The 26,895-nt window shown below is 40.7% G+C and overlaps 2 protein-coding genes across 2 annotated transcripts in view; both read right to left on the reverse strand.

Moving 5' to 3' along the window:
- nav3 (neuron navigator 3) overlaps positions 1-12,954 on the reverse strand; it is a 363,919-nt gene extending 350,965 nt beyond the window's left edge. Inside the window, exon 1 of the mRNA XM_067428267.1 lies at positions 12,605-12,954. The gene's annotated coding sequence lies outside the window, so the exon portion shown is untranslated. The remainder of the gene's footprint in view (positions 1-12,604) is intronic.
- Positions 12,955-16,126: 3,172 nt separating this feature from the next.
- LOC137049549 (fish-egg lectin-like) lies at positions 16,127-17,453 on the reverse strand. Its single transcript, XM_067428101.1, has 5 exons — positions 17,367-17,453; positions 17,048-17,275; positions 16,730-16,938; positions 16,504-16,631; positions 16,127-16,406 (listed from the first exon to the last, which is right to left on the reverse strand). The coding sequence occupies exons 1-5, from the start codon at positions 17,422-17,424 to the stop codon at positions 16,265-16,267; spliced, it is 765 nt and encodes a 254-aa protein (XP_067284202.1). The 5' UTR covers positions 17,425-17,453; the 3' UTR covers positions 16,127-16,264.
- Positions 17,454-26,895: the final 9,442 nt, after the last annotated feature.

Here is a 26,895-nt window from a genome sequence, read left to right on the forward strand (position 1 = left end):
TGCCATACGAGCTGAGCCATTAACATTGAGAACTGTGTGTTATTGTGTTATTTAGTATAGATTGTGTCAAAATCAGGAAGAATGCGCACAAAAACTATTCTTGTCGCTTCATAAAATGATTGTAGAACCACTGTATTGAGATGGGCGTTGTAACGAATGTCTTTAGTACCTTAGGTCTTGAGAGAGGAAATGACATTGGTGTCAATGAAGGCCTTTCTGTGCCATCGGATTTCAACAGAAACATCTTAATTTGTGTTCCGAAGATGAACGGAGGTCTTACGGGTGTAATTCATGACAGAATTTTCATTTTTGGGTGAACTTACCCTTTAATGAATTATATAACTGCTCTTGATGAACAGAATTACCATCATGCCATGCAAATCCTTCCCAGCTAACACTTGCATACTGTTTACTTTACTGTTATTTCATGACTTACGAATTGACAACATAACGTTGCATGCTCATAGTTCCTTTCTTGCACTTCATGAAGTAATATACAGCTCACACTGCCACATTTACGCATGTAATTGAACGGTGTGCACTACAAGCAAAGTGTAACAGCTGACAGGATAGGAAAATGTGGTTTTCTAAAGGTAAGAGAGTTTTATTTTGTAAGAAGCTACGAAAATGACACTGACAAAGCCTTACAACTTACCATCTGAATCGAAACACACTCTCTTAGGCACTCCGCAACTCACTAAGAACGGTCTTGCGACGCACTTTTAGGTCGCAACCCACCAGTTGAGAAACAGTGCTGTAGAGAACATTCACTGGGGACCGATTTTGCTTGGACTCCAAGGTAGCATTTAGCCAACTTGGCACATGACTTGTCAACCCAAGTCATGTGACATGCACTTGAAAGACAAAAGTTAGTGTATATTTAGTAAATTATATTATTATAATAAAAATGTGTAAGGAAAAAACTCTTATTAGCTGTTAAAAGTGTACTAATTGTTTTATGACATAAGGTGAAGTGAGAGCCGGGCAGAGGCAACAGGGGGTAGGGTGGTTGGTTGTGATCAGACAGACAGACAGACAGACAGACAGACAGACAGACAGACAGACAGACAGACAGACAGACAGACAGACAGACAGACAGACATGAAAGGGATTCTCAGTTTAATTTGCAGACAACCCTGTGCACAGAAAGGTGCTGAAATGTTAATAAAACTGTTCAAACATCTGATAGCTTTGTGTTGCAGCTTTGTGTCATCATTGTTGATCATCTATATTTGTGTATCGTTTACTGCAGCAGGTGTCTTCTAGAGAGAGCTCAGCTCAGCCTTTAACAGAGCTCTTCATATTTTCTCTTATGGGTTGCAGAGATTATTGCTACTCTATTTGTGAGTAACGTTGGTTTTGCTGTGTTTCACAGAACTAAGATATGCTGTCCTTTGCATGAATATACACGTGTCATCTGTTTCTTTGTTTATTTGCATTGTTATTATTATAAGCCTGGAACGTCTAAACCTCCTCAACTGCTTGTTTTAAGCACCGGCTCCCAAAGTGTGTCTGAAAAATTAGATAACTCACTCCTAATATGTTTTTTGGTTTGCCTGTTAGTGATTGCTAGAACCCCTTAATCTTGTCACATTTGTAAGATAACAATTAGACAACCTGAATTAGAGTTCAGACAACAAGGTATGACACTTTGGGTAGAGGTGTGTTTGTTTTGGGTGATTTCAAATATGTGTTTACCAGAAATCGCTTACAAAATTACCCAATGATTTACTCACCCTCAAGCCATCCTAGGTGTATATGACTTTCTTTTTTATGATGAACATTATCCGAGTTATATTAAAGGTGGGGTAAGTGCTTTCTGGTAACCGTTGATGTTATTTCAAATCACCAAAACAAACATGCCCCTAACCCCCAAAAGGGTCTCGGTCCTATGTTGATATCTCCGCCTCACACATATACGTAACCCAGGCAACGACTATGGCAGATTCTGTGTGTTACTAATCCAGGTCAAATATTCAATGAAAAAGTCACCCCTTCCATCACAAAAACACAAACCGTTCTCATGACAACTGGATAGTACACGAGCAAGACAGTCCAGCTAACAACATATTACAATTATGACCGGATAAGGGTTGTATACTTCATGAAAAGAGGAAACAAACATATATTAGGAGTATAGTATCTTACTTGTCAGACACATTTTGTAAGCTGACACTTGAAACAGACGCTGTGGAAATGAACGGTCTTTATCATCGCTGTTGTGAGCCATAATACGATCACAAATGATCAGACAAGTGAACATGACACATGAGCATATTCAAGCAAAAGCCAGCAATAATTCTCAGCTAATGTCCGTCATGTGTGTCGTGTGTTTTGAATAATGATGTGCATTGAGCGCTCTCTTCTCACCATCATTATTAGACACGCCCCTTACCTGCTGATTGGCTACAAGTTTGTTATTGGACTTGGCCCGAGTCCGTTTTGTAAAACGGTTTTGAAATAACACTTACCCCACCTTTAATAAATATCCTAGCTCTTCCAAGCTTTATAATAGTGTGTTTGAAGCTCAAAAAAGTGCATCCATCCATCATAAACATACTCGCACATCTCTTGGGGTTAATAAAGGCCATCTGAAGCAAATGTATGGGTTTTTGTAAGAAACATATCCATATTTAAAATGTTGTAAAATATCTAGCTTTTGGCAGACTGCCTTCAATATGCCTTCCATATTCAACTTATGAAGAAAGTGTAATGGCTTTCACAGTTCAAAACGTTTATGCTACGTTTGAAACCATATATAGCGCCAGTTATGTTTTTTTTTTTTCCAAGTTCAATACAAAAAGCAGTCTGGCAGAAGCTGAATATTTTACTTTATAAAAATTTTAATCTGGATCTTTTTCTTACAGAAACCGGTTGATTCACTTCAGAAGGCCTCATTGAACACATAGAGAACATTTACTGATATTTCACACACTTACAGAAGCACAAGCTACTCTAATGATCTCAAACCCCCAGGGCAAGAATAACCGCCCATTTTCCAGTACTGAGAGGGGATGAGTCCATGGAAATTAGGCAAATTACTCTTGTTCTCTATCAATGTACCACAATGGCCTGAAACCCACACATACACACACATCCAAATGACAACGGGCGCCTTACAGCCACCATAAAACGCATCCCATCCCAGATTGGGCCTGCCACTACTCCGCCAACAGCAACTGCGGCTGGGCAAACATGACAGAGGTTGGGACAAATTACTTGGCTGTTTTTCGCTGCCAGATGAAGGCTATGGATCACTCACACACACTCTCAGGGAGTGAAAACAGGGCGAGGGAAAGAGTGACAGGCAGCAGAAAAGAATTTTCCGAGTCATCGCTGCCTTCCTGCAGCAGGCAAATTGGGCACAGAGGAAAACTCTGCCATTCCCGGAACAAGCTAATTAGAGAAGTGTTAGAAGATGCACGACTTGAGCGTCTTCCTGTTTCAGGCAGCATTTCCAGGTTTACAAAGCTGATACCAACTGTCTAATTGTAAACTATGATCCAAATCATTCCCAATGTGGCATGCAAACACGTACAGTAGTGTTCAAAAGCAGAGTCCATATTGAAAAGCTGGGATTTAAAATCAAATTTAAAGATACCAAAAAAAGTTTTACATTTAAAAACATGTAAACCAAAGCAATACTATGATGTGCAATTAATATTTTAGATATTTAAGATTTCTAGGTCACTAATCAAATAAGCACATTTGTGACATTGATCATAACTGTCAGATGTTCTTGGTTTTCTGAAGCACAACCTGATCATCTGATTTTGCTCAAACTGTCAAATTGATTTTTTTTGTTTGTTATGCTGGTTGATATGATTGATATGATATTGATATGATATGATATGATTGCAATGAAAAAATGGGTGGAAAACTAATTTTTATTAGTAGTCTCAGGGTTTGTTTAACCGCATATTTCTAGCTATATCCACCTTTTTCCTGAGCAATCTATGAGCGCCGCCATGATTCTATCTTCCGTTTATATGCTGTCCTGTTCCGTTCTCCATAGGAACCAATTGTTAAAACTGGGTAGAAAGAGTGACTGAATTAATTACACAGAAACTTTTTTGACATTATAATAAGTGCAGTGTTAAGCTGTGCTGATGTTGAATGCCACAACAAAAGCAATAAACTGAAGAAATTCCTGGAAAGTACGCGTTTGAGCACCAGAAACCCTGAAAAGATTATGCCCTGCATTTTTTCAAAGACTGACAAGTGAAAATGAGCATGGCTTGCAGCACTTAAGTTAAAAATACTCCACATAAAAAAGGGATAGGTGCACTCATTTTTGAGGACAAACACCCCGAACTTCATTCGATTGAGAGTTGAGCACCCATCTGTTTTCAATGTAGCTAAATTTGGGCGGCTTCATGTCATCTACGCACTCTACGCATAATGATAGATAGTTATTTGTGATGCTGTTTCATACCTATATGTGACAAATGCGCTCTGGATCAGTGTAGGACCAGAGCAGATCTGAATATTTGCTGTGATCACATTTGTCAAAGGTTTAAAGACATAGCCATGTTGGGGGTGTTTGAATTGAGATCACATGTCGGATTTCATGTCGGTGCTGCTAGCCTCGTGGTTAGCATGCCGACATATAATGCAACTGCCCCTCCGGCAACACAAATTCCATCTCCAGCTCGAGGTCCTTTGCCAATCCCGTTACCCTCTCTCTCCACCCTATGCTTTCCTGTCAAACTCTACTATCCTATCCATAGACTGTTAAAAAAAAGATGGACGGTGTGCCTTCACTCTCTTCAGCTAAGGTAAGCCGGCAGTGCTCAAATTTGACGCTGACATCGATATCAAGGTCCCGCCTGATCAACAACTTTTTGTGAAATTCACAGTTATGGAAATGTAGAGATTAAAGTTAATGCTCCAATCTCCTCCCAACCTCACCTAGGGTGGCAGGTTTGATCCTATCCAATAAAGGAAAAAAACGACATGTTTAAAATAACTCAATTTCGCCTGTGAAAATTTGCTTAACAACAGTAAATGTGAGCGCACATTTATGCATTCCTCTTTGCATGTGAGTGACTACCACAAAGGGGCATTCTCTCAAATATGACAGCTTCTGTCCCTGTCACATATCGACCTAAAAACACTGTAGACCACCCTAACAGATATACACCCACTCAAACCTACCGTACTATCAGGTAACCTAGAGGTCACCATGAAAGTGAAAGCATTAACTTCTTTAAAGTCTGGTCTTAATCAAATGTTGAACTTTATCCAACTGTCATGTGTTCCAAGAGCTTTAGGTATGCAACAGGATGTTTGCCTACCTCTTCCCTTCGGTAAATTCACACTCTCACCTTCTCTCCCCTCCTCCTGCAATAATCTGCACGCCTGCCATGCTGGCATAAATAAATGCCCTCTCATGAATTCTGCATGCCTGCAGCTTGCAGAAAGCTAATGACATTCATTACACCACACTTGGTTTGACAGGCTGCGTGTGTGCAAGTGTGTAGGAGGATGATGTAAAATGTTTTCAGATTCACATCGAATTGGGTGTTAAATACTAAAAGGAGGCAGGCGATATATTGCACCGCTAAGTGAACCATGAAGCCAATGAGCTGACCGTCCATGCATGTTCCACCCTGCTCTCTCCATCCAGTGGGTGAAGCTCCTGCGTTTCACACAAAAAAGGGGGAAAAATCTGCAGAGCATCAAAATTGTGGTGAGGAAATGGAAAGCACTGGTTTTAACCACCAAGTTTAAGTAAGAAACATGTAGGCATGTCAGTCTCCAACCATGGCAGGAGGAACCACGGGGCAAGAAGATCAGAATGACTGCGAGAACGAGCATTGCGTGAGCTGGGAGGCCCGAGAGAATGGGAGGGAATGATGAAGAGACATGAAAGAAAGCAAAAGATGAGAGCGGAACATCACTAAACAGGGGAGGTCCTCCATTATTGTTTATTAGTGTAATTGGCCAATAAATGTTCCAGCAAGTTGTAGCTCTGAGGCTTCTGAAAGGCTGGCACGCAAACATCATGGCAGAGACCCACTAAGCTGGAAAAAGAGAGAGATGTTGCCGTGCGTGGTCACAGCATCTTCGCCTGTTGTGGTTTGTGCAAAGTTCCCCTTGTGTTTTGAAAGCAAATATTTCGTAATGACTTAATAAGATCTTGTTAAAGGTCATTATGGCAGAGAAATCGATTCTGTGTGTTTACAGCAGAGACACCAGAGTTTGCATACTTCTTTGGCGGACAAATAGATCTGAGAACACATTTTTAAAAAAGCTTTACAAAGTTTAGACAAGCACGAGAAAGAAACTATAGTGCAGGTGAAATGTCTTGTTCACTAGTTTATGGTCAGTGAGATTTTTTTTAAATAAGTGTCTTATGCTCACCAAGGATGCATTTATTTGTTCAGAAATACAGTACAACTTTAATATTTTGAAATAGTACTACTATTAAAAAAAAAACAAAAAAAAAAGTTTTTTTCATTATGCTAGTCTTTTTAATGCTTCCTTTTTTAAAATAAAGTGGAATTTCTATGTGAAATTAGATTTGCGGTATTAAAAAAACATTAAGCAAAAAGTACCCAGTTGACTTAGTTGCACATCCAATGGACCCTTTACTTCTCAATGAAGCCCCGGAAGGGAAGTCAAGTGACAATGAAGTATGTTAATTACGGTGAGTTTTCTAGGAAGATTTTTCTAGGAAGAGATGATCTGCCCTACCGTGTGTTTGATTAAGAAGGGCTCTGTATTACTGTTGTCAACGTATTTAAACATTAACATTAATGACAAACAAATGGGCTCTTTGTCGTTCAAATAATTGTTTCCATTTAAAACCACACAATGTCATGGCGTATCTCTTGGCTTGTGATGCTTTAATTTAATATGAAAACCTCACACTAAGCTCCACTGATGCAGCAGTACAGAATATGACAGATAATGACTCATTTTCCAAACTCTTTTCTGAATATAGGCCTGTTTTCTCAATGATCTTGTTTAATAAACCAATAAACTGCGGGTTACCCTGTGTTCAACATAAGCAGAAAAGAATATAGTTGTGATATTAAAGACATTAGGATGGTAGACAGAAACAAATCAAATGAGCAAATGTAGACAGAGAGAGGAGGGAGTCAGAGGGAAACAGATGCTCTTTTTGGCCTGCTGGGATAATCCTCTGCTAAAATCCATTCACTGATTTATGTTTGATAAAAACCCACAACTTCAACTGCCATCGCCACTGAATGCAGGATCATTTGAAATGAATTACGTTTATCCCTTTGAACAAATGATCCAAAACCCTCTTTGAGGAATCTAACTTCACTGCTGCTATGACAACAACACATAAGCTAGTTGAAAATTCATTGCTGGTTTTAAGGCAGAAAAATTCTCATTGTAAATAGAGTATTTAACCCACCAAGTAAATGAACCCAGTGACAGAGAAACCCACAAAACAGCCATTACGCAAAATATGCCTCTTTTGCATGCAGAATTTTATGATACAATGGATGCCACAATGACTGGTAAGGAAGGAAAGAAATTCTTCTTCTTCAGCATTTCTTGGACCCTGTCCGCACCAATTCCTATTCACTCTCTCTCACACACACAAGCAGAAATAACAATCAGTGCATGTCCCTAGACTCAGCACTGTGAGGTGGAAAAAAGCCCAAGTCTAATTCTCTCTTAATAGCACACAAAGAAAAACACATACGAGTAACAATCTTGGTACCACAAACACACACACCCTCAAACTGACGCCTAAATGGAAAAGATTGGATTCTGGCTGCACCTCGAAGATAAAGAGAGACAGGCTGATTGTCAAGGTTATTTGGCATTGGTTAATTAATGCCTTTTTAGCGTCAAAGCTAACAGGACACTGAGCTCTAATTGAATGAAACTGGCTGTAAAAACTCTTTGATGATAAACATAAAAACCTCAGGAACTTATGACTGACATATTTAATTAGAAGTGTACGAGGGGGCATTGGGAGTCTAGGCTATATGCAAAGTTTCAATTAACAAATGCCAGCTATGCAGTTATGTTAGCAGCACTGAGGCTAACATCGGCACTTTAGATTTACAGGCAAGACTTGTTTTATAGTTGTTTGTAGACAACATTTGTGGTGAGGCTGTTAAAAAAAACATTTATTAAATTTGAAAATGATGCCTAACTGTGATGTCTCTCCATTCCCACTGTGCCTGCTTCAGCCATAGCCTGATAAGTTCATTAAAACAGAGGGAAATCTTATGACGTCAAACAATGTTTAGTCTCTATTTTCCTGCTTACAGAAATTAATGAGTGTAGAGGGATCAGACTGTGAGCATCTTTACTAATGTGTCTTTATGCTGTGACTTTACATTCAAATGGGAGTAGAGAATGAGAATATATGGCATTGTAGTTTAACATTCTGCTCTATGTGGTGTCATAACTGCAGCATTTTATTTATTAGTCTGAAGCTCTATGGTGTCCTTTGCCTTCCAGACTCATGACCTGCTGGGATTTATGACCACTACACCTACAGTAAGAAGAGCAAATATGAATATATTGTGGTTATTCACAGTTGCCAAGTATATATATATATATATATATATATATATATATATGAATATATTGTGGTTATTCACAGTTGCCAAGTATATATATATATATATATATATATATATATATATATATATATATATATATATATATATATATATATATATATATATATATATATATATATATATACTTCTAACGCATCAAACACTGACCATTATGACCACTGACAGGTGAAGAGAATAACACTGATTATCTCTTCGTCATGGCACCTGTTAATTGGTGGGATATATTAGGCTGCAAGTGAACATTTTGTCCTCAAAGTTGTTAAAAGCAGGAAAAATGACCAAGCATAAGGATTTAAGCGAATTTGACATGGGCCAAATTGTGATAGCTAAATGACTGGGTCAGAGCATTTCCAAAACTGCAGCTCTTGTGGGGTGTTCCCGTTCTGCAGTGGTCAGTATCTATCAAAAGTGGTCCAAGGAAGGAACAGTGGTGAACCAGCGACAGGGTCATGGCGTAGCCAGGGCTCATTGATGCACATGGGGATGAAACAGGCGAGCTACTGTAACTCAAAATGCTCAAGTAGTTAATACCGATTCTGATGGAAAGGTGTCAGAATACAGTGCATCGCAGTTCATTGTTTATGGGGCTGCATAGCCGAAGACCAGTCAGGGTGCCCATGCTGACCCTTGACCACCACCAAAAGCATCAACAGTGGGCATGTGAGCATCAGAACTGGACCACAGAGCATTGAAAGAAGGTGGCCTGGTCTGATGAATCACATTTTCTTTTGCATCACATGAATGGTTGGGGACATGTGCATCGCTTACCTGAGAAATACATGGCACCAGGATGCACTATGGGAAGAAGGCAAACTGACGGAAGCTGTGTGACGCTTTGGGCAATGTTCTGCTAGGAAACCTTGGGTTCTGCCATCCATGTGGATGTTACTTTGACATGTACCACCTACCTAAGCATTGTTGCAGACCATGTACACCCTTTCATGGAAACGGTATTCCCTGTTGGATGTGGCCTCTTTCAGCAGGATAATGCGCCCTGACACAAAGCATAAATTGTTCAGGAATGGTTTGAGGAGCGCAACAACAAGTTTGAGGTGTTGACTTGGCCACCAAAATCCCCATATCTCAATCCAATCAAGCATCTGAGGGATGTGCTGAACAAACAAGTCAGATCCAAGGAGGCCCCATCTCACAACTTACAGGACTTAAAGGACCTTGGTGCCAGATACCACAGCACACCTTCAGGTGTCACCTGATTGGCTCGTTTTTACAGAGCAGTACGATACAGTACAGTACATGCAATTATTTCCGTTTCAATTTGAAAAGCAAGCCAGATCAGGATTTACTGTCCTGAATCGTATCATACTGTACTGTACTGCTCAATGGAAAGGAGCCAAAAGTCATCTAGTAATAAAACAAGTGAAGTATTTATGACCAAGTCATTGAATCATTCATTCAAACTGATTTTGTTAAAATAATTAATTCAAATTAAATCATCGTTTTAAATAGACATTAACATTTTGTCAGAACCTCTAGTGAGTTACATGTTATTTTGTTTAGTTGTCTGTTCAAAATTGTGGATGAAACTTGAAACAAACAAACAAAAAAAATATTTTAAATTTATCCAGAATCATGCCACTCTAGGCATGATTCTGGATAAGGGTATCTATATAAAATATTTTTAGAATTTACAGATAAATATACAAATAATAACATAAAAGCATGATTATATACTACTAAGAGTCCCCAGAAATCCCTGGATGTCTAAAAACCACACACTAACAACCTAAAATACTGTAGTTGTACAGATGGATTGAGACTGCAGAGGAAAGATAAAAAGAAAGGAAGTAGTTACCGTAACCTTTTTTTTTTCATTATTTCCTCTATTTCTTCCACTCAGAGAAAGTGTTGGCGAGAAGTCCAAAAAAGAATGCCTATTTGTCATGACAACCTAATTCACAGGCATTTGAGAGTCGCTTCACAAGCCATCAGTGTCAGAACCAGCTCTGCCTTTACAGATCCAAGTGACAAATCAACTAGGCCTTTCTTGTTTTCTCTCCGCATCCCTTCTCCTTCCCTCCATCTCGCAGCCTCTCGTTCTATATATCCCTCCTTAACTTCTGTCACAACACCCAAGAAGCATTTCTCAAGAACCTATGTAGCATTGTATGTCTCTTGCTGTTTTTCCAAACTGCCATGAAAAAGTTGCTCCGAAGAAACAATGAAACCGAAACTGAAAGGATACACACATTTAAAACATACATTCTTTCTCTTCTGAAAAAATGGACAAAAAATAGTGATGACTCATGTTGTACTACACAGATTTTTGTCCAATCAAATGCTTTGAACTGGCTAAGAAATAAAAATCACGCCCCATGTGTCTATATATAAAGTGTAGACATGAATTTGGCTGTAAACAGAAATACAGCAGATGTCACATGACATACAGTAGTATGTCCAGATACACATTCATACTCATACCTAACTGTCAAAAAGCAAGTATATCAAATGTCGAAAGTAACCATATAAAGATGAACCAGTTCTCTCATTTTATTATCAAATTCAGTAAATATTCACGTGTACTGAATTCAACTACGTAACTAAAGCCAATTGGCAATAGCCTCACCATAAAATCATCACTCAGAAATTATGCAGTTTACATTTAAAATGAGTGCTATAAGCTGAGGTAAAACATGTCAAATAAAACAAAGAATGGCCGTAAGGAGAAGTAGAGGTCTCTGCAGATGGAGATGGGAGGAGAATGGCTTGAGGAGATTGAGGGATGATCTGTGAGCAGAGAAGAGGAGAAAGCGGAGTCCTTCAGGGTCCACTGCACCGCTAGTGAAAGTGGCCACCGGTTCAAATTAGAAACCATGTGGTGACAAATGTGAGAAAATCTCATTAACTCTCCATCCGCCCAGAGAACTGATTCATCTGTCTTTACATGGTTCCATTCGGCAAGCCTGGATTACAACGATTCCCCCGTTTGCCATTCAGCGGTCGAGTTTGTTCAATGTAGGACGCTTTGGGAAGACGAACTGGATTGGGACCAAACATGTGTGTGAATAACATAATCATGCAGCGCAACATCAAATGTCTTGTCTTTCGTGACCGTGAAATCAGGAGACGATTAAGAAATGAGCAAAAGGCAATTAGTTGAAATGCGTGTAAATCAACGGCATTCACTGCATGGATGATATCTGTCAAAAATAAGCCCCTTAATCGTAATCCATTCGTAAACTACAGATAGGATGACACGGATCAAACGTGCCACACACAGGGTTTGGTCACACTTCAAAGTGTTCATTGTATTTGCTTATAGGTGACATGACATGTCAAGCAATGTGTTGTGAAATATTTATTTAAAATGATCAAAACAACATTTATAATCCTTGTATTGTTACAAGAAGAATGTTTTTGTGACTTTACATAAATTGAGATTTGTGTATCATATTCCATGAGTACTTCAGTGAACCAGACACAATTATTCTTGGTACAAAATGTTTGGTGTGAAAAATGTTTACTATACTAAAGAAACACTTAAGTGAAAGTAAAACCATACAATTATGCATTTAACTAAATGTTAGCATAAAATCTCCCATGCAGTGAACGCTTCTACACGTGCATTTGTAGTGCAAAGTGTTGCTCAGGGGGTTGCAGCTACTGACAAAAGAAAAGCATGAGTGCTAAATAAGCGTTTCTCTTTCTTGCTTGTATTCTATATTAGCACGTTAGATCGGCTCTAAATGACGAGACTAAATGTTCTTCTTCATTTTCCGCTGCCTGGAGCATCAGAGCCTGTTTTGTTGCATCCCTCAGCATCCTTCATGCGTGTGAGCAACAACCACTTACACTTTATTAACAGTCAGAGAGCAATTTAACACAAAAAGAACATTGGGAGTTCCCTAACATTGAACACTTTTAAAAGCAAGTCCACCTTCTATTGTATTGATTTCGGCTCGTGCACTGGCAACAGTTGAAATGCGACATTCACGTTAAAGTATCATTTACTTCAGTGCACTTTATTTATAAGATACGTTTAAAGGATAAAAAGAAGCATTACGTACCTTTCCAGGGATTCACAATCTTTCAGCAAGTCTGCGAGTCCCGTTATTTCGCATCGTCACCTTTTAGACAGGCAGTGAATTCCACAAAAGCCGCCTCACCTGCTTCACCGGTAGCTCTATAGGCAACGGAGGATGAATTTAAAAAGGAGATGCTATAAAAGGTCGAATGCTGTGAATGGCCAGTAGGATAACTCTCTCCGGCAGGTGTTAGTCCAGAGATGCGAGAGTGGCTGACACTCCTGCCCGTCCCTCTCGCGGACCTGTCAGCGCGAGCCTCCCTGCACTCACGAGCCAAACCCCGGAGAAACGAACTCGCCTCGCCGCTGTAACTTTTCCCGTAACCACCGCGCGGCGCTGTTGTCTCATAACAACGCGGGTTTGAATGAGGTGAACTCTCTCTCTTTCAGAGTTGACACATCTCGAGGCATCTTTCACTTGATTTGTTGTTTAAAATAACGGACGTCGAACGATAGACTATACATTCACATAGATTATCTATCCATGTTGTTCACTAAAACGTACGGAATAATAGTTTTTACGCGCAAAATAAAGAGTTAAACTGCTTTTGGCACTTTCCCAATTCGCTTAAATGTCTCACTAGAGTCTCAAAAACGTCTGAAAAACGACTTGTTTATAAATGACGTCCATGTTTGAAGTTCCCAGCGCAAAAACTGACGTCATCACTGCACTTCCGCTGCACATTTATTTCACTGTTTATTGACTCTTTTGTATTTTTTGTATTTGTTTTATTTGTCTTAATGTTATTTAAAAACAAAACATTGTCCCGTCAAATCTTGCTTTCAAGCCTTAGATAATTCTGTTAACAAAATATAAGTGTAAATATTTTGACCTTTACCCTTTCCAAACACTCAAGTTTAGTTATTCTGCTTTTGTAAAATGCGTTTTTATTGTGTTTTGTTAAATATCTTGATTGGACTTCATCTTTAATAATAATCTAATATTTTTGAAGAGGGCACATATCATTACTTCTGCCTAATAAATGTAACACTGCTAAAATTACTAATTGTATAGGCTATGTTGTTGTAACAAATTTTCAAAATAAATAATTATTATATATATTATTATATATTATTATTATTCTTTCTACCTTGATAGAAATAGCATTTTTCTTTTTTGATCTGTGTGAGTGGCCAAATACATTACAGACTGATGTAACAAAATATGCATGTTCCCCCCATAACTCAGAGAGGTATCATGGAATGTAATTGCAACAATATATTTTTTAACACAATATTGTGAATATAGATATCATTTTACTATGTACATATAGTAATTATTTTAATATTATTATTTTATGTACACTTTTATTCAATTGTTTAAAAATATACATATTTTAAAATATTTAAGAAAAAAAGTAGTGTCCCATAAATTCATGTGTGTGGTGTTACATCAATGGATGTTACCCCTTTATAAAAAAGGGAAAATCTATTTGGACTACTTTCTGTGTGTAAAGGTCAGATGAGGGGTGCATGCTTAGGACATTCTTTTTTATTCATTTTCTTAAAGTTGGCTATATTTCTGACAATTTCATGTGTCACACTTTATTATGTTGATAACTTGCAGATTGTACATATTTTAATCAAAATTTTGATAAATACTAGATACATACTTTTTAATATTTCCAAAATGTCCCCTGACCTTAAAATCATCTTGATGGCAGCCTCCATTTTAGAAAAGTCTGGATTTAGGCTAATTTGTCTGTGGTGTTACTGTTTGTGGTGTTACTGTCTTTCCTGGCAACACCCAAGACTCAATCTTTAGTAACTCCACAAATTAATTAACTCCACCATTTAAGCAATATTACATCTGTGACTATAAAGGTAGCACAGACCATTTGTCCTGTCTTTTTTATATCCATTAAAATTAAAAAAAAAAAAAAAAAAAAAAAAAAAAAAAAAAACAGAAACACTTCTTCTTTGGAAAAAAAACATGGAAATTCATGTTCCATGAAACTGAGTCCTTAAAGTAATTTATTTATGTATTATGTATTACCTAGTTGCATATCCCTGCTCATTTTAGATCAAACCCAGACTTAACTTCAAATATTTGTAACACCATATACATATGTGGTTGTTTCACCAGTGTTTGATTAAAATTATTTAAAAATCAAAATGTTATTAAGCTTCAATTTTAATGGATATTAAACTAATTTTAAATGCATAGCAATACATTTTATTAAAAGAAAACAAACAAGCATCTCATTTGCCACCCAAATTGAAGAATGTGTCATATATTGTGAACCACAAGGCTGTGCTGTTCTCTATTTATTTCCTCCAGCCAGTTGCTGCATTGCCATGGTGATTTGGTCGCTGACTGTAGTACTACTAGTCTGAGAATGATTTATTGTTGCCATTTCCTCATGCACATGTGACTTGTGTAGTATTTGTCAGTTTTTACATCTCAAAGCTTAAGATGTTAAAAATATCCTACTATAGCTAGTTTGTTCTGTTCAATGCTGTCAGGTCCTGCAGCATCCCTCCAGCTATGCACACAAACACGTCTGGATCAGTGTGCTCAATTGCCATTTAAACACAACTTTCCAGTCCCATGAAACCCATACAGGAATATGACATTTTACTCATACAGATCCCTGACTAATTTAAACCGATCCGTATAAACCCAGTGTCATTTCCAACACTCCACATCGCAAGCAAATACATTCACAGTTTGTGACATAGGCCTTTATAATGAGTTGCCTTATAGTAGTGAGCTCTAATTAGAGCCTCTGCAAACACAGTTTCTTCAAGTAATTAGCAACTTCCCACTTTCAGTGTGTGTGTGTGTGCGTGTGTGCGTGTGTGTGTGTGTGTGTGTGTGTGTGTGTGTGTGTGTGTGTGTGTGTGTGTGTGTGTGTGTGTGTGTGTGTGTGTGTGTGTGTGTGTGTGTGTGTGTGTGTGTGTCGTATCTCTAGCATGTACATTTGATTGATTGTCTGGCATCCATCTCTGTCATCTCCAGCTGCATCACTCATCATGGAATTACTAAGCAATGGGTTTCAATGATACCCGATGGGCACAACATTTTTAAAGGAACAGTTCACCCATTACATTAACATTCAATTTGTATCATTATTTGCTCACCCTCGTTGTTGTCAGTCTACTGAACACAAAAGAAGATATTTTGAAAAATGTAACAATTTGATGTGCCCCATTGACTTCCATTATTTTTTCCATCATACAAAGCTACCATCAACTGTTTAGCTACCCATATTTTTTAATATGTCTTCTTTTGTGTTCAGCAGAAGAAATTATTCCATAGGTTTGAAACAACTTGAGGGTGAGTAAATAATTTTGGGTAAAACCATCCCTTTTTGTTGATGTAAGTGTATTATTGCAAACAATTTTTAATTGTTTCTGACAAACTCTCCATGATACATGTCAATCATTTAAAAAAAATTATTTATTCCAGTGTTCAGCTGATTATGAATAAAAATTTGATTATGAAGCAGTACAACTCATTTGTGCAATTTAATTTCAACTTTATTGACAATAGCAATGCAAAACAAACCTTTATGTAAAACTTTAATAAGCATAAAAACAAAACTCAACTTTCATTATCTAAACAACAACGAAAAGAAGCAGAAAGAAAGTAAAACAAGCTTTATATTCAGATGACTATGTTTGATACTCTGATGGACATTCAAGAACATCTTCTGATTGATCCATCACTACAGATGACCCACAGCCTCCCCAAATCGAAGGTCACGTGTTTGTGGCCAAAGGGACAGACGATAAGCCCTTGCCATCCTGTGCCAATGGGATTTGATGGAGAGACACCAAGTCTAAGAAAGATAAGAATGACAGTTTCTTATAACTTATTATCGAATTTTACTTTTGTTAATTTTTTTAAACAAGCTTTCAGTGTTATTTCCAGCTCACCTTTGCAACAAAGAGCCCTTTGAGTCGACACCATAGACGCTGCCGTCAGTTGCTACTTCGACCATAGACAGCGTTCCATTAACCCTTTCTGAAAAAGCTGACCCTCCACAGGAAGAACTCATCACATTCTGAGAAAAACAAAAAGATACAAACAACTCTCTTGACTAAAACTGTAAAAATGTTCTTTTTGTTCAAGTCCTTCCGTCACTCTGGATTTTACTCTTACCCTTCTGAGGAAGACATTATCTGTAAAGTTCACTCCCCAACAGCTGTACGGCCCGCAGCTGTAGTACTTCAGCCTTCCTGTGAGTTGTGTCCAATGAGTGTTTGCAGATGGCCCAATGCTATTAATCTCTTTACTAATGCAGAAGACGTCGTCTATCGGATTAACACCTACAGCAATCTCACTTCCAGCATCAATTTGTTTGAAAACTCCTGACAATAAAAAAATAGATTGAAGGGAAAAATCAGACATTGTAATCATCCAAAAAATGGACAGAACTTCTGCATTCAACATCTTGAGTTAACTTTTCTTTTCTTTTACCCTGAATCTGCCTGAAGCTTCCACTCTGAAACTTGAAGAGAACGTTTGCTGGACTCACTCCGAACTCTCCAGCAGGTCCAATAGTAAAGTGCTTCAGTGATTCATTTATTCTTAGGAAACCGTTTCCCAAAAATAGGAAGGATTCGTTGTCATTGTTTACTCCACCCACTAAACCTAATCCAGCGTCAATCTGCTTCAGGTTACCAGGAATCACTTCACACTCTAAAGCTATGGAAACATTTGGGTTGGGTTCATTTGAAATATTCTGCAGATGTTAGTATCATGATATATGAGTATGAATCTCCAAACACACATTTACCTAGTGTATAAAGAAACTGGCAGCTGAAGAGTAGCAGGATGCACTGAAAACCTTTCATTGTGCTGTATCACAGATTATTCTCGTCCTACATAAACAGAAATCAAATGTCATGATCTAAGTTCTTATTCAATTCTACATGACATAAAGGAACAAATACACCATCACAATTATTTCGATTATAATGAAACCAACCTTTTTTTGATCTTAGAGTTGTCCGCTGGTTTCAGCAGTCCTCTTCACACAGCCACAAGGTTTGGAGATGCTGGTGAATGACTGCTAGGTTTGCTTTTATAGTTGTAGTTTGTTTCCTGATCCGACAAGGGCAAACCCTGCTGTAGAGAATTATGCAGTGGATCGAGATCTACTGATGGGAAGAGAATCAGTATGTGAAGAATTTGGGCAGTACTCTGATGTCACTGGTCCTTATGAACTGGGGATTTTCATTGACTGAAGAAATCGTGTCTCCACACGTGCACATATGCCCTCATGCCATTATCACATTCCTATGCAGTTCATTCAAACCTCAGCAAAGCCCAAAATCCTTTCCTCTGAGGTAAAGTCATTATGGAATAGTTTAATGAAAGTGAACAAACCAAGGACGCCTAAAGAGTATGTGGATTGGATGCTTTGTCATTGTGGATCCCCCTTCACCATCTGTAAGAGACGAAGATCTCAACCGCCCAGCATCCGCACCTGACTTAGCTCACGACCCAGAGCCCATCCAGCCGTACACCACCCCCATCACAGATTATGAGACAGAGCCCACCGCAGACCCAGATTGTGAGCCCAAATTTATCACGAAGTCTGAGCAGGTGCAAGAGCTGTTAACAACGTCAATCCCAGAGGCTGTTTTGGGGTTTGAGGAAAGGAGTGGAGCCCCACCTACACCCCTGGCATTGCTATGATGTGTGTGTTATGTGTGTGTGCATCATTTCAGCGATTAAAGCAATAAGATCAACTCTGTTACATGAAGACATCGTATGACTTGGAATGCGACATGAGTTACTTGTATACTCATACTGTTTTGATACTGATACTGATACTGTTTTGATACTGATACTGAGATACTGTTTTGGTCATTTTTTGCAATAAATGCCTGTGACTGTACTTTTATTTGCCTGTTATGTGTTTTATATTGTTGAGAAGTGGGTAGGAGTTGGGTTAGTTTATCCAAAATGTAAAAGTAGCCTATAAATATGTATAAAGTCATGCCTAATTTTATGCAAAGAATTAAATGTGTCTTAATCTGATGCATTAGGCAAACAATTAAAATGAATTGAGCATCCTGCTCATTAAAAAATGAGCTAAAGAGGTACCCCGTGTGTTAAAAAGTGACACAGAGGGGTCAGACCAAGCGCCAATATGTGACGAGTTGGGAGTGAGACCGTGTTGAGGCAGCTGACTTGTTGTACTTGTCGCTGCCTCAGGCATTGGGTTGTAAAGCAGCGTTTCGTGCACGAAAGCACCTCACCAAACTAATTTCCGACCGACTTCTAAGGCAGTGTAACAGTTTAATGATCTACAGCAAAATAGTGCGAGCTTTGGTGATAACTAAACAAATATTTAATTACTACATTAGTTATTTCTAGCTAGAAATGACATCAGAAGTGGAAAATATTGGTAAAAAAAACATACATCTAAACACAAACTGACCAGCAAATGCAACTTTTGAACGCCATCTTTTTTCCTCAGCTCAACTGTCACTGAATGGAAAGCACAGGATTGTGGGATATTAAAGGCAGCGATCAGATGAAGATATCTCAGGAGACAGGAAGTGTAGCAAACATTAGATTCGGACATGGCTCGATGCTTTCCTTCCTTCAAATGTGTCCAGTTTGGGACGCAGCCCTTGAAAAAAAATGGTGTACGAAAGTTGCGTTTGTTATAGTCAGTTTTTTTTGTAAATGTAGGGGGTTTTTATCAATATTTCCCCCCGCTGATGTAATTTCTATCGAGAAATTACTAATGCAGTAATTCAATATTTGCCTAAGAAGTCTGTCGAAAGGAGAAAAAATTGCGCCAACATTAAAAAATTGTTGGAAGATATTACTGCACATTTATTTAACCATAGTAAAAGTACATTTCTTAAGTTTATTTCTCATTTCAGTTTTTTTATTTTCTTTAAAATAAGACAAATCTGATATTATTTTAATCTTATATCTGTTATTTAACAGTTGATAGTTCTTTAATACTGATCTAACTCGCAGAATTAAGACAGGAGCCACGGTTTAAATCTCAGTTGTGCAGATGGGGTGCATTGTAACACTGCATTACAATGAGCTATATGCTATTATATTCTATACTTTTATGAATTCTTTTGAGAAACTATGAACTATATTTTTGAACTATGCTGTAGCTATAGATGTATTTAACTATGTGTTTGTTGTCGAACTCAAAAATCTGTGTATTTTTAATGATCAAAAATGCCATTATTTTATTTTTAAAAGTTAATAATTGTATTTATTGTATTAAAGTGAATTTACACAAACTGAGAAAGTCAAAAAGCATTTTGCCCTACTCTCATTAGTGATGACTCACCGTGAAAGCATACCATTAATTATTAAATTGCATAAGTATTATGAAAACAAAACAGGTTTAGAAGATTCTTTTGGAGCAACAATTACAGAGGAAATGTTTCTTTGTGTTTTAAAATAACACTAAACATGCTTCTGATCTGGTCTGTTCAGGTTGGATTGTTTGTGGTACTCACATGCTCATTCCACAACTGCCCACTTTGAGAATATGTTGACTCTTTCTCTTTCTCTTTTTCTTAAGGAAATCGATTATTTTATTCAGCACGCATTAAAATGATTACGCATTAAAGCATTACATTTTAACATGTGCATCATGGTTTCAACACAATATTGAACTGTTTTCAAAGTTCATAAGAAAACATACATAAAAATATGATTTTAATGGTGGACAGTTATTCTTGTATAGCTTTTGCTCAACGCCAATTAAAGTTTTTTTTTTCAAACTCTGTGTTTTGCAATATGCTAGAAAAATCAATAGCAGGAGAATTGTCATTTGATTGAGCAATGTTTATTTACAGTACAAAACCTTTATTTACAGATGCTCAACCAACTTAAAATGATAACTTCATATTAAAGTTTTTGACATGAAATGTTATTTTGCCCATCTCTGATGCACACACACACAGTACAAAACCTTTACACACACACACACACACACACACACACACACACACACACACAAACACACACACACACACACACACACACACACCCACAAATGTGTTTTCAGTGCTGTGAATATTTGTCATGTGAAGTAAACGTACTCGGTTACTTTCGTAACCTCGGTTCCCTGAGAGAGAGGAACGAGTATTACGTATGGGAAAAACTCCTTTTCTCGAGAATGTGAAGCAAAACTTTTAATAAAGGTATCTATGTAAAGCACAGTGAGCTGCACGGCCATAGCCCAGCGCGAGGAGCGCTCTGATTGGCCGGGCTGCGGCAACTGCAGGAACCTATGGTGAGGCGGCTGAGAGGAACGAACCAATGGGGGGCGTTCCAGAAGCCCGCCGAAAAAGGTGCTTATATTTGCATACAGGAGGCTATATAAGACCCTAATTCGCCATAGGTGTCAGGTTTTAAGATCGACTGAAGCGATACCTGAGAAGCATAAACACGGCACGGAACGTAATACTCGTTCCTCTCTCTCAGGGAACCGAGGTTACGAAAGTAACCGAGTACGTTCCCTTTCGAGAGAGGTTCCTCGTATTACGTATGGGAACACAATGTAAAGCGCCGTGTGTGCTGACTGACCCAGTATACCCAAAGCACATGTTATAAACCCCCGAGACACCGACAGAGGCGGCTTATAAGGGGAATGAAGAACCGGAAGAGTCGGTTCGTTTGAACAGCTGATCGGACATAGTCGGATCTTATGATGAAAGAATAGTGCTTAAGGACTAATGTGTACAGGCCAAAATGTAAGGCAATCTGTTTGCCAGGGTCAAGATAGAGCCTAGATGGAGAGAAGCCCTGCTTGTAGAGCTGGAACCTCCAACTTGTAGAATCTGATAAAAGTGGACGGAGAGGCCCAGCCTGCCGCCGCACAGATATCTTCCAAAGAAATGTCACACGACCAAGCCCAAGATGAGGCCATGCCTCTAGAGGAGTGGGCTTAAATGCCTGTAGGACAGGTTAGGTCCTGGACCTATATGCTAGTGGGACTGCATCCACTATCCAGTGTGAGAGACTGTTTCATGACAGCACAAACTTTAGTGCGGCCACCGAAGCAATGAAGAGCTGATCCGACTGCCTGAAGGGGGCGGAGCGCTCTAGATACAATCTCAATGCTCTGACTGGGCAGAATAGGTTTGCGTCTCATTCTCTCTGAGACGCGGGTTAAGCAGTGCAAAGACCTGCATACTGAAGGGGTTGATAGCACTTTCAGCATAAAACCATGCCTCGGTTTGAGCACAACCTTGAAGTTGCTGGACCCAAACTCAAGACAGGAAGGGCTCACGGAGAGTGCAGGTAAGCCACCCACTCGGTTAACCGAGGCCACAGCCAGCAGAAAAAGGTTTTGAGTGATATGTGCTTCAAGCTCGTGTTCTGAAGTGGTTAGGAGGGGGAACCCTTCACGGCCTCCAAAACCATGGCGAGGTCCCAAATAGGGACCGAGGTAGGGGCAAAGCGGGCTGAATCTCCTGGCCCCTTTAAGAAAACACACAATAAGATCACTTTTCCCTAGTGAATGTGCCGCGATCGGAGCGTGGCTAGCTGCTATGGCGGAGACACACACCCCGAGTATGGAGGGGGGACGACCCGCATCCATTAGCTCTTGGAGAAAGCGAGCGGTTCCGCCAGTTCGCATGAGTGTGCGTCGATGTTTCGCGTAGCACATTGGTTAGAAAACCACTGACCACTTCAAAGCAGAGCTGCCAGATAGCAGGGGCTCTAGCTTCCGAAATAGTGTTCATAACTTGTCAGAGAGGTTCCCGGATACCGTTGATGGGCCATACGTGGAGGGCCCACAGCTCGGGATTGGGATGCCAGACCTTCCCTTTCATTGGCAGAATAGGCATGGGGCTGTGTCTGACAGCTGAAACAGTATGGAGAACCATGTGCGGTTCTTCCAAAGTGGGGCTATTAAAAAGCACAGGCTGCAGCTGGATCGCGATCGGAGGGAACATGTAGAGGGAGTCTGGGCCAACATGGGCCAGGGCATCCCTGCGTTTGCAGAAAAAAATATTGGGCAGCGTGTGCTGTGCGAGCTGAATTGTTTGCGGGTAAAGGGACCATCCCCCTGGGGACATGGGTCCTCTGGATAACATGTCCGGACCCTGATTCAGAATACCTGGCACGTAAGCCGCCCTTAGGGAGCTCAGATTGTGCTCTGCCCATAAAAGGAGATGCTTAGCCATGCAGTGAACAGAGTCTGATCTCGGCTGCCCTAGCGATTTTATGTACATTATCAAGACGTGGTGGTTCTTATGCCGTAAGTCTTGAGTCTATGACAATGACTGTACTGATAAGCCTGCCCCTCGAAGGCGAATCTCAAGAATGGCCTGTAGTGGGGGTGGGGGGTTATCGTAACGTGAAGTATGCGTTTTTCAGATCTATTGAGAAAACCCAATCCCCGGGGCGAATGTGCGCGAGGATTTGTTTCACCGTCAGCACCTTGAAACGAGCGTGTCATAAGTGCTTTGTTCAGATGCCTGGAAAATGGGCCTGAGACCGCCACCCATTTTCGGCATGAGGAATTAGCGACAGTAAAAACCTGACTCGCTAGCGTCGGGTGTACTGTTTTCGCCGCTCTCTCCTTTAACAGTCTCAATGCCTCAGCGAGAAGCACGTGACTGACACTGCTTCTTACAGAGGGCTCGACCACGGCTTGAATCGCGGGGTCTGCGAGCAAAACTGTAGCGAGAACCTCGTTTTATATGTTCAACACCCAATATTATATACCAGGAATGGCCTGCCAGGCCTGGGCTCGTAAAGCCAGGGGTTGAATTAGATTCGGGGGCTGGCCGCTTAGTAATAGGGGCCTGTTAGCCGGGTTGCTTGTGCTGTAACACTGCTTGTAACACTTTGGGGATAGTGTTAGTTTTGGCGGTGCAGGCCTTGCAGTGGGCGCACGCCTCACATTTATATTGTGTGTGCGAGAGTGAACTTTGTGAAAAGTGCTTGGGTGCAGGAGTGCAGACTGTAAAGTGGGCACATTTCCTACATAGAAAGCTCTTTTGTGTGTAGTGTAAACAATGTGCAGTGGCGCACAACCTACGTAGAATACCCACGGTGCAAACCAGTGAGCAAATCCACAGGGGTAAACGCACACAGCATTAGTGTGCAGACGAGCGTGTTTAACACAGGCTAGTTGACTGCAATATTTCATCTCCAGTCACTTAACTTAAGGGAACTGGGAGAATGTAAGGAAGTGCGGGTGGTATGTGAGCCATTCCACAATGCCGTTATGCTCTAGTCTAGACTGAAAGCGCGCATGCAGACAAGCGTGTTTGACCACAGGCTAGTTGACTGCAATAAGGCTAGTTGACTTTATATGGTGTAATCCGGCCACGGCGGGATTTATTTGTGATTTTGTGAGGCTGAATTAACAGTGCTTATGTAGGGGTGCACACTGTGTAGTGGACACTTTGTCTACAGTGTAAAAACCTTTCCAGCCGCCTGAATAAAGGGGACTGGAAGTGATAGAGTGAAAAAAGGGCTTAGCTTGGCAGCCATTTTCCGACGCCCTTATGCTCTGACAGTGAGCGCGTGCTATGACGTAAGCCGCGCTCTAGTCAGCAACGCGCTGTGGAAGGGGCGCGCGCTATCATGACAAGGCAGCCATTACAACTTCCTTGGCAGTAAGCGCGCGCTGCAGCGACATTGTTCTTGACATACCCAACAGCCCGAGCTCGCTCGTCTAACTTACTCTAGTATTCTCTGTCCGCAGCGCTTCAGCACGGCGGCGGTAGAATGAGCACGGCGAGAGCTTCGGCTCGAGTTTGTTTATTCACTCTATTATTCTCTGTCCGCGGCGATAGAGCGACAGGACGAGAGAATTGGAAGCGTGAGGAAAAACTCTGTCCGCGGCGCTTCTAGCACGGCGAGAGCTTCGGCTCGAGTTAGTTTATTCACTCTAGTATTCTCTGTCCGCGGCGATAGAGCGACAGGACGAGAGAATTGGAAGCGTGAGGTAAAACTCTGTCCGCGGCGCTTCTAGCACGGCGAGAGCTTCGGCTCGAGTTTGTTTATTCACTCTATTATTCTCTGTCCGCGGCGATAGAGCGACAGGACGAGAGAATTGGAAGCGTGAGGTAAAACTCTGTCCGCGGCGCTTCTAGCACGGCGAGAGCTTCAGCTCGAGTTTGTTTATTCACTCTAGTATTCTCTGTCCGCGGCGATAGAGCGACAGGACGAGAGAATTGGAAGCGTGAGGTAAAACTCTGTCCGCGGCGCTTCTAGCACGGCGAGAGCTTCAGCTCGAGTTTGTTTATTCACTCTATTATTCTCTGTCCGCGGCGATAGAGCGACAGGACGAGAGAATTGGAAGCGTGAGGTAAAACTCTGTCCGCGGCGCTTCTAGCACGGCGAGAGCTTCGGCTCGAGTTTGTTTATTCACTCTAGTATTCTCTGTCCGCGGCGATAGAGCGACAGGACGAGAGAATTGGAAGCGTGAGGTAAAACTCTGTCCGCGGGGCTTCTAGCACGGCGAGAGCTTCGGCTCGAGTTTGTTTATTCACTCTAGTATTCTCTGTCCGCGGCGATAGAGCGACAGGACGAGAGAATTGGAAGCGTGAGGTAAAACTCTGTCCGCGGCGCTTCTAGCACGGCGAGAGCTTCGGCTCGAGTTTGTTTATTCACTCTAGTATTCTCTGTCCGCGGCGATAGAGCGACAGGACGAGAGAATTGGAAGCGTGAGGTAAAACTCTGTCCGCGGCGCTTCTAGCACGGCGAGAGCTTCGGCTCGAGTTTGTTTATTCACTCTAGTATTCTCTGTCCGCGGCGATAGAGCGACAGGACGAGAGAATTGGAAGCGTGAGGTAAAACTCTGTCCGCGGCGCTTCTAGCACGGCGAGAGCTTCGGCTCGAGTTTGTTTATTCACTCTAGTATTCTCTGTCCGCGGCGATAGAGCGACAGGACGAGAGAATTGGAAGCGTGAGGTAAAACTCTGTCCGCGGCGCTTCTAGCACGGCGAGAGCTTCGGCTCGAGTTCGCCTATTCACTCTAGTATTCTCTGTCCGCGGCTGTAGCGCGACGGAATGAGAGAAGAGTGGGAACAACTCTGTGGCAGCGGCGGAAGAAGAGCCGCGGCGGCGGCAGAGTGAAGAGAGCTTCGGCTTGAGTGTGCTCATGTCCTCTAACATTCTCTCTTTCCGCGGCGCTATTCAGCGCGACGGGACGAGAGCAGAGGGAGAGTGAGAAGAGCTCCGTCTTTCCGCGGCGCTTAACGACGCGGCGGAACGAGAGAGTCCTCGAGTAGAACAAGCCTGTAAGCTCTAGAAGTGGCGTTGCAGCGGCAACACAAACACATATAACACTCAACATAGACACAGTTTAAAGGATATATAACGCCGGATGGCGTAGCTGGAACGGCAGAGAAGGCGGAGAGGGAGTCCGTCGTCCTCAGCTGCAGGTTCCGCTGGTGCCTTTTCAACGGCGGTGCTTCTTCCGGAGACCAGCGAAGGTATCGCTGAAGGAGATAAAATCTGACACCTATGGCGAATTAGGGTCTTATATAGCCTCCTGTATGCAAATATAAGCACCTTTTTCGGCGGGCTTCTGGAACGCCCCCCATTGGTTCGTTCCTCTCAGCCGCCTCACCATAGGTTCCTGCAGTTGCCGCAGCCCGGCCAATCAGAGCGCTCCTCGCGCTGGGCTATGGCCGTGCAGCTCACTGTGCTTTACATAGATACCTTTATTAAAAGTTTTGCTTCACATTCTCGAGAAAAGGAGTTTTTCCCATACGTAATACGAGGAACCTCTCTCGAAAGGGAACACGTGAAATACATAAGCAGTAAAAATATAATTACACAATCATTAATTACATTGTTCCTTCAAGACTTTTAAATATGACACCAAACAAGCTAAGTGGCATTTGTGTGTCAGAACGGGTTCTCGTACTTTAAAAAATAAAACAATTGTTTAAACTAGAATCAATATTGATAATCTGGACTAAACCTTTAACTGTAAAGTTTTTGTATTTAAGAACAGATTTGTTTGGCACAATTTTAATTTTAAGAGTAATCCCAGATTTTCAACCAGCTTTGTACTGATACCTGCAGTACTGATACAATGTTTACTCATTCTCCATGTTACCTGGACTGAGAAATTCATGTTTATTTGTCAGCTGGATGATGCTAAAGGCCACCATTATAACTCAAAGTTTGCTAAGATATATTTACTAAAGCAAGGTGGTATGACTTTTATTAAGCATATCCATTATTGGTATTGAAGTTTTCATACCTATTTGGCAAAAGTGAAGGAGACAGCCTTTTTTTTTCTCCCTTGCCAGGTTGCACCAATATATATTAATATATTATACTGTATACATTGA

The sequence above is a fragment of the Pseudorasbora parva genome, chromosome 20 (assembly GCF_024679245.1).
Source record: "Pseudorasbora parva isolate DD20220531a chromosome 20, ASM2467924v1, whole genome shotgun sequence".
NCBI classification, from domain to species: Eukaryota; Metazoa; Chordata; class Actinopteri; order Cypriniformes; family Gobionidae; genus Pseudorasbora; species Pseudorasbora parva.

Excerpts from the sequence above, each read along its gene's own strand:
- LOC137049549 (XM_067428101.1), bottom strand. The coding sequence starts at position 17,424 with ATGAAAGGTTTTCAGTGCATCCTGCTACTCTTCAGCTGCCAGTTTCTT. Across the intron at positions 16,939-17,047 it reads AAGCTTCAGGCAGATTCAGG|GAGTTTTCAAACAAATTGAT; the intron begins GTAAAAGAAAAG and ends TTTTATTGTCAG. Across the intron at positions 16,632-16,729 it reads ATAATGTCTTCCTCAGAAGG|AATGTGATGAGTTCTTCCTG; the intron begins GTAAGAGTAAAA and ends TGTTTTTCTCAG.